Source organism: Physcomitrium patens, chromosome 3, assembly GCF_059467195.1.
Source record: "Physcomitrium patens ecotype Gransden chromosome 3, ASM5946719v1, whole genome shotgun sequence".
In the NCBI taxonomy this organism is placed as follows: domain Eukaryota; kingdom Viridiplantae; phylum Streptophyta; class Bryopsida; order Funariales; family Funariaceae; genus Physcomitrium; species Physcomitrium patens.
The window spans coordinates 13,573,982-13,587,500 of record NC_143412.1 but is presented as its reverse complement, the minus strand read 5'-3'; the positions used below and the strand labels follow the sequence as shown (position 1 = coordinate 13,587,500).

General features: G+C 40.8%; 3 protein-coding genes across 13 annotated transcripts in view; 2 read left to right on the top strand and 1 right to left on the bottom strand.

Annotated features, from left to right (window-relative positions):
- LOC112279654 (uncharacterized) overlaps positions 1-3,336 on the top strand; it is a 4,010-nt gene extending 674 nt beyond the window's left edge. Inside the window, exons 1-5 of the mRNA XM_024514290.3 lie at positions 1-1,084; positions 1,362-1,583; positions 1,704-2,168; positions 2,296-2,392; positions 2,487-3,336. The exon at positions 1-1,084 is cut by the window's left edge and continues 674 nt beyond it. Coding sequence (XP_024370058.1) covers positions 1-1,084; positions 1,362-1,583; positions 1,704-2,168; positions 2,296-2,392; positions 2,487-2,524 — 1,906 coding nt within the window. The 3' untranslated portion in view covers positions 2,525-3,336. The remainder of the gene's footprint in view (positions 1,085-1,361; positions 1,584-1,703; positions 2,169-2,295; positions 2,393-2,486) is intronic.
- A 354-nt stretch (positions 3,337-3,690) lies between these two features.
- Positions 3,691-7,454, bottom strand: LOC112279656 (outer envelope pore protein 16, chloroplastic). 10 transcript variants are annotated; one of them, XM_024514293.2, is made up of 10 exons: positions 6,976-7,346; positions 6,781-6,838; positions 6,422-6,549; positions 5,971-6,065; positions 5,682-5,852; positions 5,478-5,529; positions 5,029-5,063; positions 4,721-4,754; positions 4,342-4,409; positions 3,691-4,107 (listed from the first exon to the last, which is right to left on the bottom strand). In XM_024514293.2, exons 5-10 carry the CDS (start codon positions 5,793-5,795, stop codon positions 3,961-3,963), a joined length of 450 nt encoding a protein of 149 aa, XP_024370061.1. In that variant the 5' UTR covers positions 5,796-5,852; positions 5,971-6,065; positions 6,422-6,549; positions 6,781-6,838; positions 6,976-7,346; the 3' UTR covers positions 3,691-3,960. The 10 variants fall into 10 exon arrangements, with proteins under 10 accessions (XP_024370061.1, XP_024370063.1, XP_073388842.1 ...); XM_024514295.2 differs by lacking the exon at positions 6,781-6,838 and adding an exon at positions 6,839-6,923 and having other exon boundaries at positions 7,054-7,346; XM_073532741.1 differs by having other exon boundaries at positions 6,676-6,838; positions 7,054-7,346.
- A 131-nt stretch (positions 7,455-7,585) lies between these two features.
- Positions 7,586-11,146, top strand: LOC112279655 (pheophorbide a oxygenase, chloroplastic). 2 transcript variants are annotated; one of them, XM_024514291.3, is made up of 7 exons: positions 7,586-7,648; positions 7,928-8,473; positions 8,880-9,115; positions 9,342-9,605; positions 9,884-10,043; positions 10,195-10,464; positions 10,625-11,146. In XM_024514291.3, exons 2-7 carry the CDS (start codon positions 7,940-7,942, stop codon positions 10,877-10,879), a joined length of 1,719 nt encoding a protein of 572 aa, XP_024370059.1. In that variant the 5' UTR covers positions 7,586-7,648; positions 7,928-7,939; the 3' UTR covers positions 10,880-11,146. The 2 variants fall into 2 exon arrangements, with proteins under 2 accessions (XP_024370059.1, XP_073388841.1); XM_073532740.2 differs by having other exon boundaries at positions 7,586-8,473.
- Positions 11,147-13,519: the final 2,373 nt, after the last annotated feature.

Sequence of the window (13,519 nt, the reverse complement as noted above, 5' to 3'; positions counted from 1 at the left end):
GAGCATCCCCTCGTCGTTCAATACCGCGGCCATGTCGCCAACGGACTCCATGAACTCTCTGTATAGCTTGGAGAAGCAATTGGTGGGCCAGCCAAGGAGCAACGCCGCGCTCAGTGGCGTGCCGGGAGTGAGTGGGTTCTCCAGGTCGGCCACCAACTACTGGGGCCACGCAACGTCCACGGACATGCAGCAAATCCTCGGGGATTCGGCGTCTGTGTCCCCGCAGGAGGCGCTGGGATCTGGGATGGTGAGTAGCGACTGGCAACAGTTGCTGGATGCAAAATCGTCGGCATACAAGTATCCGCCGGGGGTGTCGGCAGCTGCAACTCCAGCGCGCGGGGGGATCATGGAGAATGCTAGGATTAGAGAAATGTTGACAGGTAGGGTGGGGGGAAGTCCAGTCCCTCACAAGTCGTGGAGCCCCTTGGACACGGTTGCGGCGGGGATTGCAGTGGACCAGTCGAAGGGCGGCCTGGCACTACATGGAGTGGATCTCGCGACTTCGCATTGCCTGGCCCAGTTCACATCGGATCCTGCCTTCGCTGAGCGTGCGGCGAAATTTTCTAGTTTTGGTAATGGGAAATACCCACAGATCGCGTTGTCGTTGCCTGTGAACGACGCGCATTGTAAGCCGCGGTCGCGATCCAGCGAGAGTGGTTGTAAGTCTTCTAGAACTACGTGCAACCCAAATTCGGCGAAGAAGTCGACTGCGACGGTCGCGGCTGGGATGGAAGAGAACACTGCCGCCGCTCCAGCTGCTGCCTCAGTTCTGGCAGCTCCTGCAGCGGCGGATAGATCATGTGACATGGATGTGGACGGTGTTGGTAACAACGACAAGAGCCCGACTCGCACTGCGAGTGTGCCTGAGTTGGAAGCCATTGAGGGAGCAAGCTTGGTCACCATGGATAGAACCCATGAGCTGGCCGAAGTAGCAGCAGGGCTGGAGCCTAACAATTCCAGTTCTGTAACAGAACAACAGCAAGCGAGCGCTGCGTCGCCTGCGAGATCACCTACAGGAAGCGATGACAGCGATCGGCGTAAACGGAAGAGTTCTTCCGCTGATAAGCTCGACGTAGATTCTAAGGTTTGCAAACACATCTCCTTTGAATTCCTCGCTACTTCACCTGTTGGCCATTTATCAGCTTCTATCCTTTCACTCCCTCCTTTCTGTTTCCGAAACCAGATACCTGAGTTCAGAAATTATCTCTTTCGCCTGCCCTAAAAGCTGCGAACTTTGGTCACAGGAGTTGGTGTATAGCGATTAGTACTCAATTTTCACATATTTTTCAGTGCGCAACTTCTTCGCGATGGGTTATGTTGCACAATGTAATGAATACCTGAGATGATGTCTCGTAATGCAGGCTGCAGATGTTGCGGACTCCCAACCAAAGCGGTGCAAAGGTGACAACGACGATCTAGTGAAGGCAAAGGCGGAACGTAGTAGCAGTGAAAACTCTGGCGACTCCGGAAGCCCCAGAGCTCACAAGGAGAACAATTCAAGCAAGGACCATGCAAAGCAGGACTACATACACGTGCGAGCTCGACGGGGGCAAGCCACCGACAGCCACAGCCTTGCCGAGAGGGTAAGATTTCCAATCTCAAATCCCAAATCCCCTAAACCACGACCGCAAAGGAACCGATCCCTCCAACCCTTCTAGTTGAGGCAATCTTTGACGAGAACCATCATGTTGTATGATCTTCAGGTTCGCAGAGAGAAGATCAGCGAGAGGATGAAGTACCTGCAGGACCTGGTTCCCGGCTGCAGTAAAGTAACCGGCAAGGCGGTGATGCTTGACGAGATCATCAACTACGTGCAGTCGCTCCAGCGCCAAGTCGAGAACCTGTCAATGAAGTTAGCTTCAGTCAACCCTGGGCCATCCTCTACTCGCATAGACCATAACTTCGAGACCACCATGAACAAAGACATGCTGCAGTCTCAGATGTCTGGCTCTCTCGGTGGATCGGAATCGACCACCACGTTTGGCATGATGCAGCAGCATCAGCATCAACCACAGCCTCAAGGACACATGATGAATGGCCACTGTGGCTTGGATTTTCGAGCGATGGGGACTTCGATGGATGGGTACCTCCGGCGCTCTAATAGCGCCCCCATCAGAGTCCAGTCTGGAATCACTAGTTTAGACTCATTCGGGGACGATGTCTCTCAGGTGACTTTCATTTCCTGTAATTATCGTCAATGCTTAGTCACCTCTTGGTATATTTGAACGCTTGAATATGCGATCGCCTTCAAGTTTCTGACACAACTCTGATTGTTTGTGTTACTTTTATTTCCAGTCAATTGGATGGGATGGGGAGCTTCAAAGCATCGTGAACCAGATGGGTTTTAGCTTCCAAGGTCGCTATGGATCTTCTCCTCTCGATAGTCTTCAATGTAAGTTTCGGAGCCAGCTCAGCCATCACTACGTTCCCAGCTTTCATATGTGTGCAGTGGCGCTGATGGGGATCTGTGATTGAATTGTGTGCAGGTCAACTACCAGTCGGTCATATGAAGGTGGAGATGTGATTCAAACTCCAAGCGTACATAATCTGATTGATGCTCTTCACAGACTATGCGACATAAATCGCATTGTTCCTGAGGGGGAGTTTATCAGTACTGGGCTTATATTCCGTGATTCAATCCCATTGACTGATTGGGCATTGTTACTGCCACATTAGTGGAACTGTCCAAAAGAGCAGAAACACAGCAACGAGTTGCTGTAGGTGATAGTTCCAAATCAAGTCATTCTGCAGGACAGCTGTACAAATTTTCAAGTTTGTGATATGCATGGGTTGGCACCACCGAGTCATAATAGATTGATTTAACCTGAACTGCACGACCACCAAGGACGGTAGTGAAGGGAATTGATTTCAATCGACATCCTCCATGGCATGTTCTTCCCCCTTGAGGATTTTTTCTTTTTAGTTTTTATTTTTCATTTTTTCTTTTTAATCTCTGCCCCTTGGATTCGAACCGTTTTTGGAGACTACCCTTAACAACCTGTTGGTGGCCTTGCGTTCCACACCCAGAGTATTTGTTTACTGAAGTCCTCCTCTGGGGAGAGACACGGACGTAGCCAGGTGATGCCTGAGAGCTGGTTGAGTGTAATATTACTTGATAAACGGACTTAGTTCTTAATCCGTCGAGCTTCCTCAAGTCTTAGTGAGTAATGAGTTAGCTTTGCTCCTAGTTAGTTCCAGCCTTAGTGTACAGCCCTCTCTCATGTTCCCTCTACGGTGGTGTGTTTGTTGGTCGCCCCTTTCCTTTCTGCACCCATTTCCACTATTAAATGCCAAGACTGTACAGCTCTTTGTGGTTATAAAGAGTGCATTGTATCTCGTTTGTCTTGTCTCAGTTGGACCTGGTTCTTGAGTTTGGCGAGTGATGTGTAGAAATTGCTCTCTGTCGAGGATTGTATGCTCTATGTATTATGCTCGTGTATTTGTAGACCAAGGGCTTTGAGAACCCTTCCAGCAGTATTTGAGAACGTATTGCCTTTCTTACCATAATGTTATAACGCTTGACTTATCCTGTTGAATGACCAGCATACAGTTTGACTTTTAGTCGTTGAATTTTGCTTACACTTTGCTGGAGGAAAAGGGTTTCTAGGTTGATCATGAAGGGTTGTACTTAGTTTGTTACTCATGATTATTTTGTGTATCACGATGGGAATGAAATATGAGACCTAAAAGTAGGAGCTAAAGTGCGCAAATGATGAGATTTAAGAACAAATTTAGTACATTGTGTTGCCTAAAAGCAGTGGGAAACTTGAAATATGCACGGGGAGCACGTACATAAGCATTTGAGATGAGTTCCCCCCAGGGAGTAAATGTATGGCGACGATCATGTTCGACAGGATAGACGGTTAAGTCAAGCTCATGCGATATTATGCTAAAAGTATTCGACAGAGATCAGCCTCCCCATGGAAACGATGAAATGTCACGGTAATTTTTTTGTGACGGTTAGAACTGAAAGATCTTAAGGAAATCTGCAGCAGTGGCTAAAGCGCTAGCAGTGAGGGCAGTGCGGACCATCTTATCTTGGCTCATCCTGCCATCTGAAACGGAAAGAATCACTCCTGTCAATGCGCCTCCAACAGCTGCATTCTTCTGCCGGGAACGAGAACGGATCATCGGTGAAGTTTATGGATTTTGTTAAGTTTCCTCCATGTGGTGCATAATAAGATATCAAAACTGAAAGTCTCTGGTTTTTGTAAATAGCTCACTATGTGCAAGGACATGAAGGAAATATATGTATGTATATATATATATATATATATATCAGAAAATGTAAACTTCGAGTTGTTCTAATTAGCAATTTTTTATACAGGCAGCGATACTTACCCAATCTTGCTTGCCTCGGGCCTTCTCTATACCGTACGCAAACCCAGCATACATCCCTGCTACCATGCCTACAAAGTGCAATTCAATCGTTTCCCAACTGCATATGTAAAAATTGATAGGTCGTTCTTTTCACTCGGTTCCGTGGTCAGTTTTTAAGGCGTTTTGAAACTCATAGCTAACCATCTAGAACAGAGTTTGGTTATTTCCTTGCAACTATAGAAGGTTCTCAACACTTTAGCTAGCATTTCTACGTCAGAAAAGTGACATACTTGGATGTTCATAAACCTGCGGAAACTTCAAAACGTGGATTTGGAATCGGTCAAGAGATGATCGACATCGGTTGCTTGTTCTAGAACATAAAAGAGAGTTTCTGCCTTACCCCATTGTAGACCCTCTTTTCCAGCCTTCACGACCTGTGCCAAACATCGTGTCAGAAACGACATATTACTCTTCAGTATCAGAAGTTAGCATTCTGAGTCAGAACAAAGCACATATATTTGTGTTTAGCAGGTTTCATTTTGTTTTTCCTAGTCCTTGTGGTTCCCTGGTGCTTTCCTCTCCAAATTCATTCAAGATTATTAGTTAGCAACTTTAAGTGTTCACGATTGATATATTAATTCATTAAGAAAATTTACTTGGTGTTAAGCATGCTGCAGATGCGTGAAGAGAGGTATGAAACAAACTTACAATTTTTTCTATGTCACGCCTTCCTGTCGATGTGACTGCACCATCCCCAAGTTGACAACATCACACATCAAAGGACCTATGGGTAATATCAGCAAAATGCATGGTAATTCTCTAAATCCTTCTGCTTTTGTAACATTGAAAGCGCAAGTCAGACTTGCACGCAGCTCCCGGATTAGTCAATCACACAGTTGCATGAACCAAGCAAAAGAATGAGCGCAATTTTTCATTCAAATCGCTCAGAAGATGACTAAAGAATATCGCTTCAATAACTGACGACAACTCATGTGTTGGAGGACCAGTTCAGGAAAATTCTTGCTGTGAAGGCGGGCCTCGTGATGCCTCCCAACTTCTGTTGTTAAGGAAGACATGGCTCCACGAGAATGGAACGGGACATACTTTTAAATGTCATGGAGTTATTTTTGGAAGCATGAACTAAAAGCCTCAAATACCTTTCCTCATTAAACTGTACGTCTCTTGAGTCGCCGCATGAGCAGCCCCAACCTGCACATCTTGCCATTCCCAATTTCAACGTCTTAACAAGAAATGCCGCTGTATCGTTCGCATCTGCGAAGTCATGGGTTCTGAAGAGGACGAGGCCCACATATCAACTTAACTTAATCTTAAAAGTTATTTTAAGCTACATATAGATGTACCCCGCTGATCTTGAGAACACCATCGAGGGTACTATTTAACGCTAGGTTCCCTGTGTCCATGAAGACTTCCATGTAGTTTGGCAATGCCTTGACTGACGATTTCTTGGTCATCATTTCGTCACCAAATCTGCTTTCCGAATGTTGGGTCTTATAATCAAACAGAAACAAGATCTGCCAAACGTATTTGTGTCACACACACTGTACGATTGACCCCAGTTGCTACATAAGGTCATGACGCATATATACATGCGCACACGCATGCAAATGTCATGGTGTTCTGAAAACAAACCTTGAGCAAGGATAATTCCACCCTGTGACTTAATACTTTGCCTCATGTCTTGTGCCCTCGCTATTTCTTAAACGACATTTTAAGAGTGTGATATTCTGCGAAAAATTAGGATTGTTGATGTCAATCTCGCATTGAAGGCACATTTGTCAATGTTGCACTTGCAAGGTGCATCTAGATGGAGAAAGTTATGCGCAGCAGAAACTCCAGAATTCATAGTTAGAAGGGATAACACATGACCTACGGCTTTATCACTTAACAATCACTTAGCAATTTTACCCAGAGTCCTTGCCCTAAAGCTAGTCAATATCCTCAGCGAGCAACTGCGGTCGTCTGAAGATTCAGGGCAGACACGAGAAACCAAGAGCGTGTGACACAATTTGAAAGTTAATGGGTGACTTATTAGTCTTGTTGTTGTGTGTTGATTCTTAATACCGTAACAACTGCAACATACCTTTAATATTTCCGCCGAACTCGACAATACTTGAGGCCGCGGATTGAAACCCAAGTATCCAATCACTGCACGGGAATATCTGTTATGAAGCCCATGCTCCATAACACTTGGTTCGTTGAGCTTTTCCCCTGTGAAATTACATCAAAATGCAAGGTTACCAACTCATGTAAAGATTGATTGGCGTCTAGTAGAATGAACATTACCAGAAATCAGAATGTGAACAACTATCAAGAGTTCTAATCGTGGTATCATACCACGCTGTTTGCATTGCAAGATTGTTTGCCAAATTCATTTGAATAGTACTACAAGAGTTATCCTCGAAACTTCATCTCATCTAAACATTCTGAATAGCATAAAACCTCCATGACGTGTAGAAGAACAAGCACATGCACGCAGCTATTTATGTTGTGACAACACCTGAAATAGAAAACATAGCAAATCGAATCAAAAGCCACGCAGGTATATTATGTCTTTCTCATCAAGGTTTGCGAAGTAGCATATCCTGGCAAACTTGAGAAACTGTTAGATGCTTTTCATGCAATGTGGGTCTCTACCGCTTCATATGTTCCTACACTCCAACCTTGCTCTTTTAACGCTGTGAACGAAAGCGATAATTTGGAGCGGATGATCACCAATTAACATGTAAATTGAAGCGGTCTTCTTCGAGGGCACTTCGAACAAACTGATGGTGCGCAGGATGAATCACTCGTAAGTTAATTCTCACAATCGATACTTAATTCAACAGTGGCAATAGATAATGCAACGATAGGTCAGTCCGAGCCGAACCACCGATTTCTATGAACGCGCACGGAGCGAGAATTTTTGAGAACGAAGGGGTAGTGAAACTGCCGCGTGATTTAAGAACCAGGGAAAGAAACGGTTCCCGACTGCTCCGCATACTTCCCCACGGAAAACTGGTCAAGGAAAATACCTCTATACTCGAACGCAGATGCAAGTGGTCATCGCAAGGCCCCTGTAGGTTTATCTTTTAAGTTTTCTTTGACGAAAGTGTCTGTTCAGCATAAAATACAGTCAGTCGTAGGCGTAGGTGATACTTGGAAGAGGTGGGCCTGAAGACGGTAAAGCTCTCTTTCTCATTCATCCAGAGTGTGTGAGGTTTCCAGCGTCTTCACAGCATTACCTCTTTTTCGTATGCAGAGTGCAGTGGAGGAGAACGATGGTTGTTCCATGAGGAAACACCGAGTGGTTTCCCAGATGACAAGTTAGGTATGTAGTCGGATTCTTTCGAGCTTCGTGTGCAAGCTTCAATTTCCATTTGGGTTGCATTAGTATGGTGGGTATTTGAGGTGGTGAGAACATGAAGGGGACAGCCTGCCCTTCCGTGCTTGCATAGTTTGATAATTTTCTGTGATATTTCTGTAGCGCGACTTTGCAGTTAGAGGGTAGTTTGATTATTGTGCTGCAAGTGCGCTTCCCTTAACGACCTGTATATTTGTAATTTCTCCTCGCATCTTTTCTGTTGATAATTTTGTATCGTAACATCAGGCTACGTTAGTCATGGCTACAACGACATTGTCCGTGTGGGTTAGCCCTTGTGTACATAGACCCTCCTCATCGCCTTTCTGCGTCTCCTCCGCACGCGCTTTCACGTTCCGAGCCTCGCCGAATTATGCTTCTGCAAGCTCTTCATTGAATCAAGGTGCACTATCCAGGAATCTGAAACTGCAGTCCAGGCAGAAACATGAGGCAAGAGAGTGCAGTGCTACCTCTCCAGTGGCGACCATGGCACCCCCAGCGTGGCCGCCTGTGGAGCCAGATACCTCCGGGGAGAAAGGAGACCCCAGTGCGGGAATGAAAGCGACGTTGAAGCAGGATGGAGGAGAGGAAAAATTAGAGGAGCAGAAGGAGAATAGCGAAGAATCTTTTGTGTGGAGGAATCACTGGTATCCTGTTTCAACGATCGAGGATTTGGACCCCTCTGTGCCCACCCCGTTCCAGCTTTTGGGTCGAGAGCTCGTCGTGTGGAAAGATAATCAAGGAGAATGGCGCGTCTTTGTGGACAAGTGCCCTCATCGCCTCGCGCCACTCTCTGTAAGCTTTCGAAACCGTGGCAACTTGTGTCACTCATATTCTCATCTCTGTTTCAGCTGCCAACAGTTCTGACACAAGAACTGTGACCTAATACTGGCCAACCAAGAATTTGCCACCGTTAGTCTCTGAGTATTCTCCCCCAGCCCTGAGTCAGCGACCTCGGCTATGTAGCATGCTTTATTTACATGCTTTGTGTGTATTCAGTACAGATAAATTATCCGTCTTTATGGTGCAGAATGGGTCTGAAAATTTGAATCATCAAATGGGAGCATTTGTTGGATTTTATTCGGATAAACTACTGCTCATTGTAAACAATCGGTGGTGGAGTCAGAATTGGCTGGAAATTCTGAACAGTTGCAGAGAAGCCGTGTATCTGTGCTGAACAAATTCTTTTGTTCATGAGCAGGAGGGGAGGTTGGATGAATCTGGAATGCTGCAATGCTCTTACCATGGGTGGTCCTTCAACGGCGATGGCAGCTGTGGTGCCATTCCACAGGCAGCCAAGGAGGGACCTGAGGCTAAAGCGAGATTCTCGCCTCGTGCTTGCGCTGCCTCCTATCCTACCCGTGTGTCACAGGGGCTATTGTTCGTCTGGCCCGATGAAAAAGGTTGGGAGAAAGCATCTGCAGCCACCCCTCCAATGTATTACCCATCACCCTCATGATTTATTGGTTCTTTGCCAAACTTTCAGATTTAACCTTCGAGTCTTTTAATAATCTGCGCGAAGTCCTTTCGCATTAGGTATGGAATTAGAAGCACATAATGTCAGGAAGTTAAATGTAATTGTTTCACCACTAATGTCAGTCACATGATAAAACTAAAATAATGGAAAGTTACAAGCACTAACTAATTGGCAATCGTTTGGCAGGTTGCCCCCAGAGTTCAGTGACCCAAGGTTCTCAACTGTGACGATACAACGAGACTTGTTCTATGGGTACGACACTTTAATGGAGAACGTCTCAGATCCGTCGCACATCGACTTCGCTCATCACAAAGTGACTGGCAGAAGGGAACGAGCTAAGCCCTTGCCCTTCAAAGTGCACAAAAGCGGGCCATGGGGTTTTACTGGTGCCAACAATGACAGTCCAACGATCTCTTGTGGCTTTTATCCACCATGCTACTATTACAACAAGTACGTCGTATCTCATGTTTGAACATTTAACATAAATTTGGGTTAAAATATTCAGTTCTTTCTCTTGCTATCGAAAATCTGGTGATACTGTTTCTTTTTGTGCTACTTTTCTAGTCGGTACTTCAGAAATATTCTAATATATCAGAGAAACGTAGTAGGAAAATGCATTTTAGTGAAACGAGGAACGTTCTAAATCATTCAGAGGAATTTCTTGAGGTCTTAGCACTGTTGGTTCGTGAACTGAAACGGCTAATTGAGGACTGAAGTTGACATTGCAGGATCGAACTTCTTGTCAAGCTTCCTATCTTAGGGGACCAGAAATGGGAGGTTTTGATATGTTCCTTTAACGTTCCTATGTCACCTGGAAAGACAAGGTCAATTGTATGCAGCGCTCGGAATTTCTTTCAATTTTCGATGCCCGGCGATAAATGGTGGCAGGTAATATTTACGTTCTCTTATCGCCCAGTCTTAACTCCCACATGCTAATGTGCTGCATTCAAACCGAGCTTCGATATAATGGTCGGAGCTTGATTGTTCTACTAGGTGGGTACTGGGATCTGGGTCTGATGAATGATTTCTGCATACGCAGCTCACTCCAAGATGGTACGAGCATTGGACATCAAACTTGGTGTATGACGGAGATATGATTGTATTACAAGGACAAGAAAAAGGCTTCTTATCTTACGACGGCGATGTGAACGCTGAATATAGTAAGCTGACCTTCACACCCACACAGGCAGATCGATTTGTCCTTGCATTTCGTAACTGGCTGAAAAGACATGGCAAAGGAGGGCCAGAGTGGTTCCCAGAGACTAAAACCGGGCTACCTCCGCCTTCTACTGTTCTCTCGAAGCGCGAGGTGTGCTTTCCTTACCTTCCCATCCTTAAATCCTCTCATTCTGTTTCGTCTTGGCTATCCTTGATCTCGTTGTGAAGGGAAAGATGTCCTCGATTGAAGGTGAGAAAAAATGTAGTCTGCTGATCTTTAATGTGGAACATTGATTTTCTGTCAATTGCAGATGCTTGACCGGTTCGACCAGCACACACTTATATGCTCATCCTGTAAAAAAGCGCAACAGGATTTCCAGTTGTGGCAGAAGATGCTGTGGGGAAGTACTGTTGTGTTAGCTGCTGGAGCTGGGGTTCCCCCGGATCTCACTGTACGAGTGATCCTGGCTGGGGGAGCCATTATCAGTGCTGCACTGGCTTATACTCTAAAAGAAGCTGAGAAGAATTTTATTTTTAAGGATTATGTACATTCAGAAATTGACTGATGTGGAGCTACCTCTAGATGCCACTGCCAACACTGTTTGAGCAGTGAGAGCTCGTACATATACTCGTGAGTATATACTCGTGTGTAAAGTATGAAGATATAGCTGTCTTTATGGATCCTGTAATTTTGGTTTGACGTGATGTAGCAGGCTGAGAGCTCTTTCGTTTGCGGTACTTGATATACCAAAACTAGGACAAATTGCATAGTGAGTTTCGATTCTGAAATGTATTGAAAGTACTATACAAGTGAAGAAAGAAAATTTGATTGATTCGGTAGCAAGTGGAAGGATTGTTTTTAAAAGTATTTTATCAGTCATGTTTTCTTAGATATCACTTGGAATAGGTATCTTGTGAAGTAAATTGATTATTTTGAGACAATTTTGTGCTATTAATACCCAATATTTTGGATATTTTGGATAAATATTTATTGAATTAATTTTAGCAAAGGTATACTTTGAAACCAATAATTGTCATATATATATAGTTTCACATTTTTATAATTTTTTAGAAATAACCAAAATGTTTTATAATTTTATGGCCATTATAATAGAGTTTTGGACCTTGTAATAATTATATTGAATCATAGTCAAGGATTCGATTTTATAATCTCATCTTATGGCATAGAATCCTTTTTGTATTTTGGCATTTTATTATGTTTTAATGTGACAATTTATTTTTCACTAATAATTAAAGTTTTTGTATTATTTCTTGATTTTAAAATACTTACTTATATTTAAAGTAAAAAATTGTATCCTTAACAATTTGATGATCCTTGCTAGAATAATATCAAAGTGTAAATTTACTAATATTTTTCTTCACAATATAACAACATTTCAAACCATTATTAATTATTTTTTACAAAATCAACAGTATGTTAATTGTTTATAATACTTATTTATTTACAACATCATTTTAACCAATGAAAATAAATTTTAAGAATGTTATAATAAAAATATAATAGAAACATTATAAAAATAATGAGTTTGATGATTTTATAAATAGTCAAAACAACTTAAGTCTATATGTCATGTTTTTATTTTCATAAGTATCTATTATGTTAAAATTATAAAACAAAATGTAAAAAGATGCTTATTAAATTGAACTTCTATGTTAGATTTTTAAAAATACTTAAATTTTGATTTATTTCAATCTAACTAAAAGACGTTAACTAAAAAATAATCAAACTTATCAAATTTAGTAATTTATCAACCAAATTAGAAAATGGTAACAAAATTTAAAATATCAAAATAAAAATGATCAAAATTTTAGCATAATATATTTTTCTAATGAAGATGGTTATTATCATTTTAAAAATAATATATTAAAAATTAACATGCAAAATACTTATATAGACTTATAGAATGTAGATATTTAGAAGATATTTAAAAATAAATTTTTGTAGTAACAACAAAACATTAATGTATTTATTTTGTAATAACAATAAGATATGAGATTATTTAAAGTACTATATATGTAATGATTAAACAAACTATTCAAAAAAAGTCAAATAATAAAAACCATGACTAGAATATAATAGATTATGCCACAAAATCCTATTAATATGGACTTACATAGTTAGGAAAAAGATATTACTATATGTTTATGCCTATACAACGTACAAGTTGATAAACAACTATGCATGAGTGATTAAGTTATATTATTAAAAAGCAAAGTGCATTATAAGTTAGGAAAGTTTAGCATTGTTCTTAGATAATTAGATTATTAAAATATTAGAAATAATGTTTTTATTTGCAATAAACCATAAAAGATACAACTTGACACATTAATATGAATGAACAATTTTATAAAAAATATTTAAAAAGATAGTAGCAAGGACCAAATGAACTATAATATTTAAAGGTAGATAAATTTATTTGGTACCATAAATAAGATTACAAGACATACTATATAATAATACTAGGAATATATGTATATATATATATATATATATATATATAGTAAAAAAATACTAAAATAATCAAAAAATCAAAAATCAAAAATATAAAAAAATTACAAAGAAAATCTTCCTAGTAAGACTTATTGTTCAAACTACCAAAAAAATCTCACTAATTACTTAAACTAAACTTCTTTATGTTTTCTACAAGTTTCTCAAAAATCTTAGAATAGTTTTGTAAACAATAAAGATGATTTGAAGATTGTATAAATTCCTTAATAAATTAAAAATAATATTAATATAGTTTTAGTTTATATTATTTTAATAAAAACCACACAAAATTTAATTTTAATAAATATATAAAATGCATTAGGAACATAAAAATACAATAATTCTTAAATTTAGAAAGAAGAGATAATCTTAGTAAAACTGTTGAAAAGAGTGTCTTCTATTAGATTATATATATATATATATATATATATATATATATATAGATAAATATATACATATATAATACAAATTTTTAATAAAAAACAATATTTTTTGAATAATCATTGTCTTTGAAATCTTTGCATTTTTTTTACTAAAATTTTTCTGTGGATAAAGTCATATATATTTTATTTTATTTTATTTTTTATATTCCATCATTGCAAATATAACATTACAATAACTTTATAGAATGGTCCACATGACCCTAAACTACTGAATAAAGGGAAGGTTGGACTTAGAGCACAACCATGACTCTCAA

What these genes read in the sequence shown, in the direction of transcription:
- LOC112279656 (XM_073532742.2), bottom strand. Translation starts at nt 5,795, where the DNA reads ATGATGACCAAGAAATCGTCAGTCAAGGCATTGCCAAACTACATGGAA. An exon ending in GGCGTGACATAGAAAAAATT is followed by an intron (nt 4,755 to 5,028) that starts GTAAGTTTGTTT and finishes TGTTTGGCACAG; the next exon opens with GTCGTGAAGGCTGGAAAAGA. An exon ending in CCCGAGGCAAGCAAGATTGG is followed by an intron (nt 4,108 to 4,341) that starts GTAAGTATCGCT and finishes CGTTCCCGGCAG; the next exon opens with AAGAATGCAGCTGTTGGAGG.
- LOC112279655 (XM_024514291.3), top strand. Translation starts at nt 7,940, where the DNA reads ATGGCTACAACGACATTGTCCGTGTGGGTTAGCCCTTGTGTACATAGA. An exon ending in TCTGCAGCCACCCCTCCAAT is followed by an intron (nt 9,116 to 9,341) that starts GTATTACCCATC and finishes ATCGTTTGGCAG; the next exon opens with GTTGCCCCCAGAGTTCAGTG. An exon ending in CCATGCTACTATTACAACAA is followed by an intron (nt 9,606 to 9,883) that starts GTACGTCGTATC and finishes TTGACATTGCAG; the next exon opens with GATCGAACTTCTTGTCAAGC.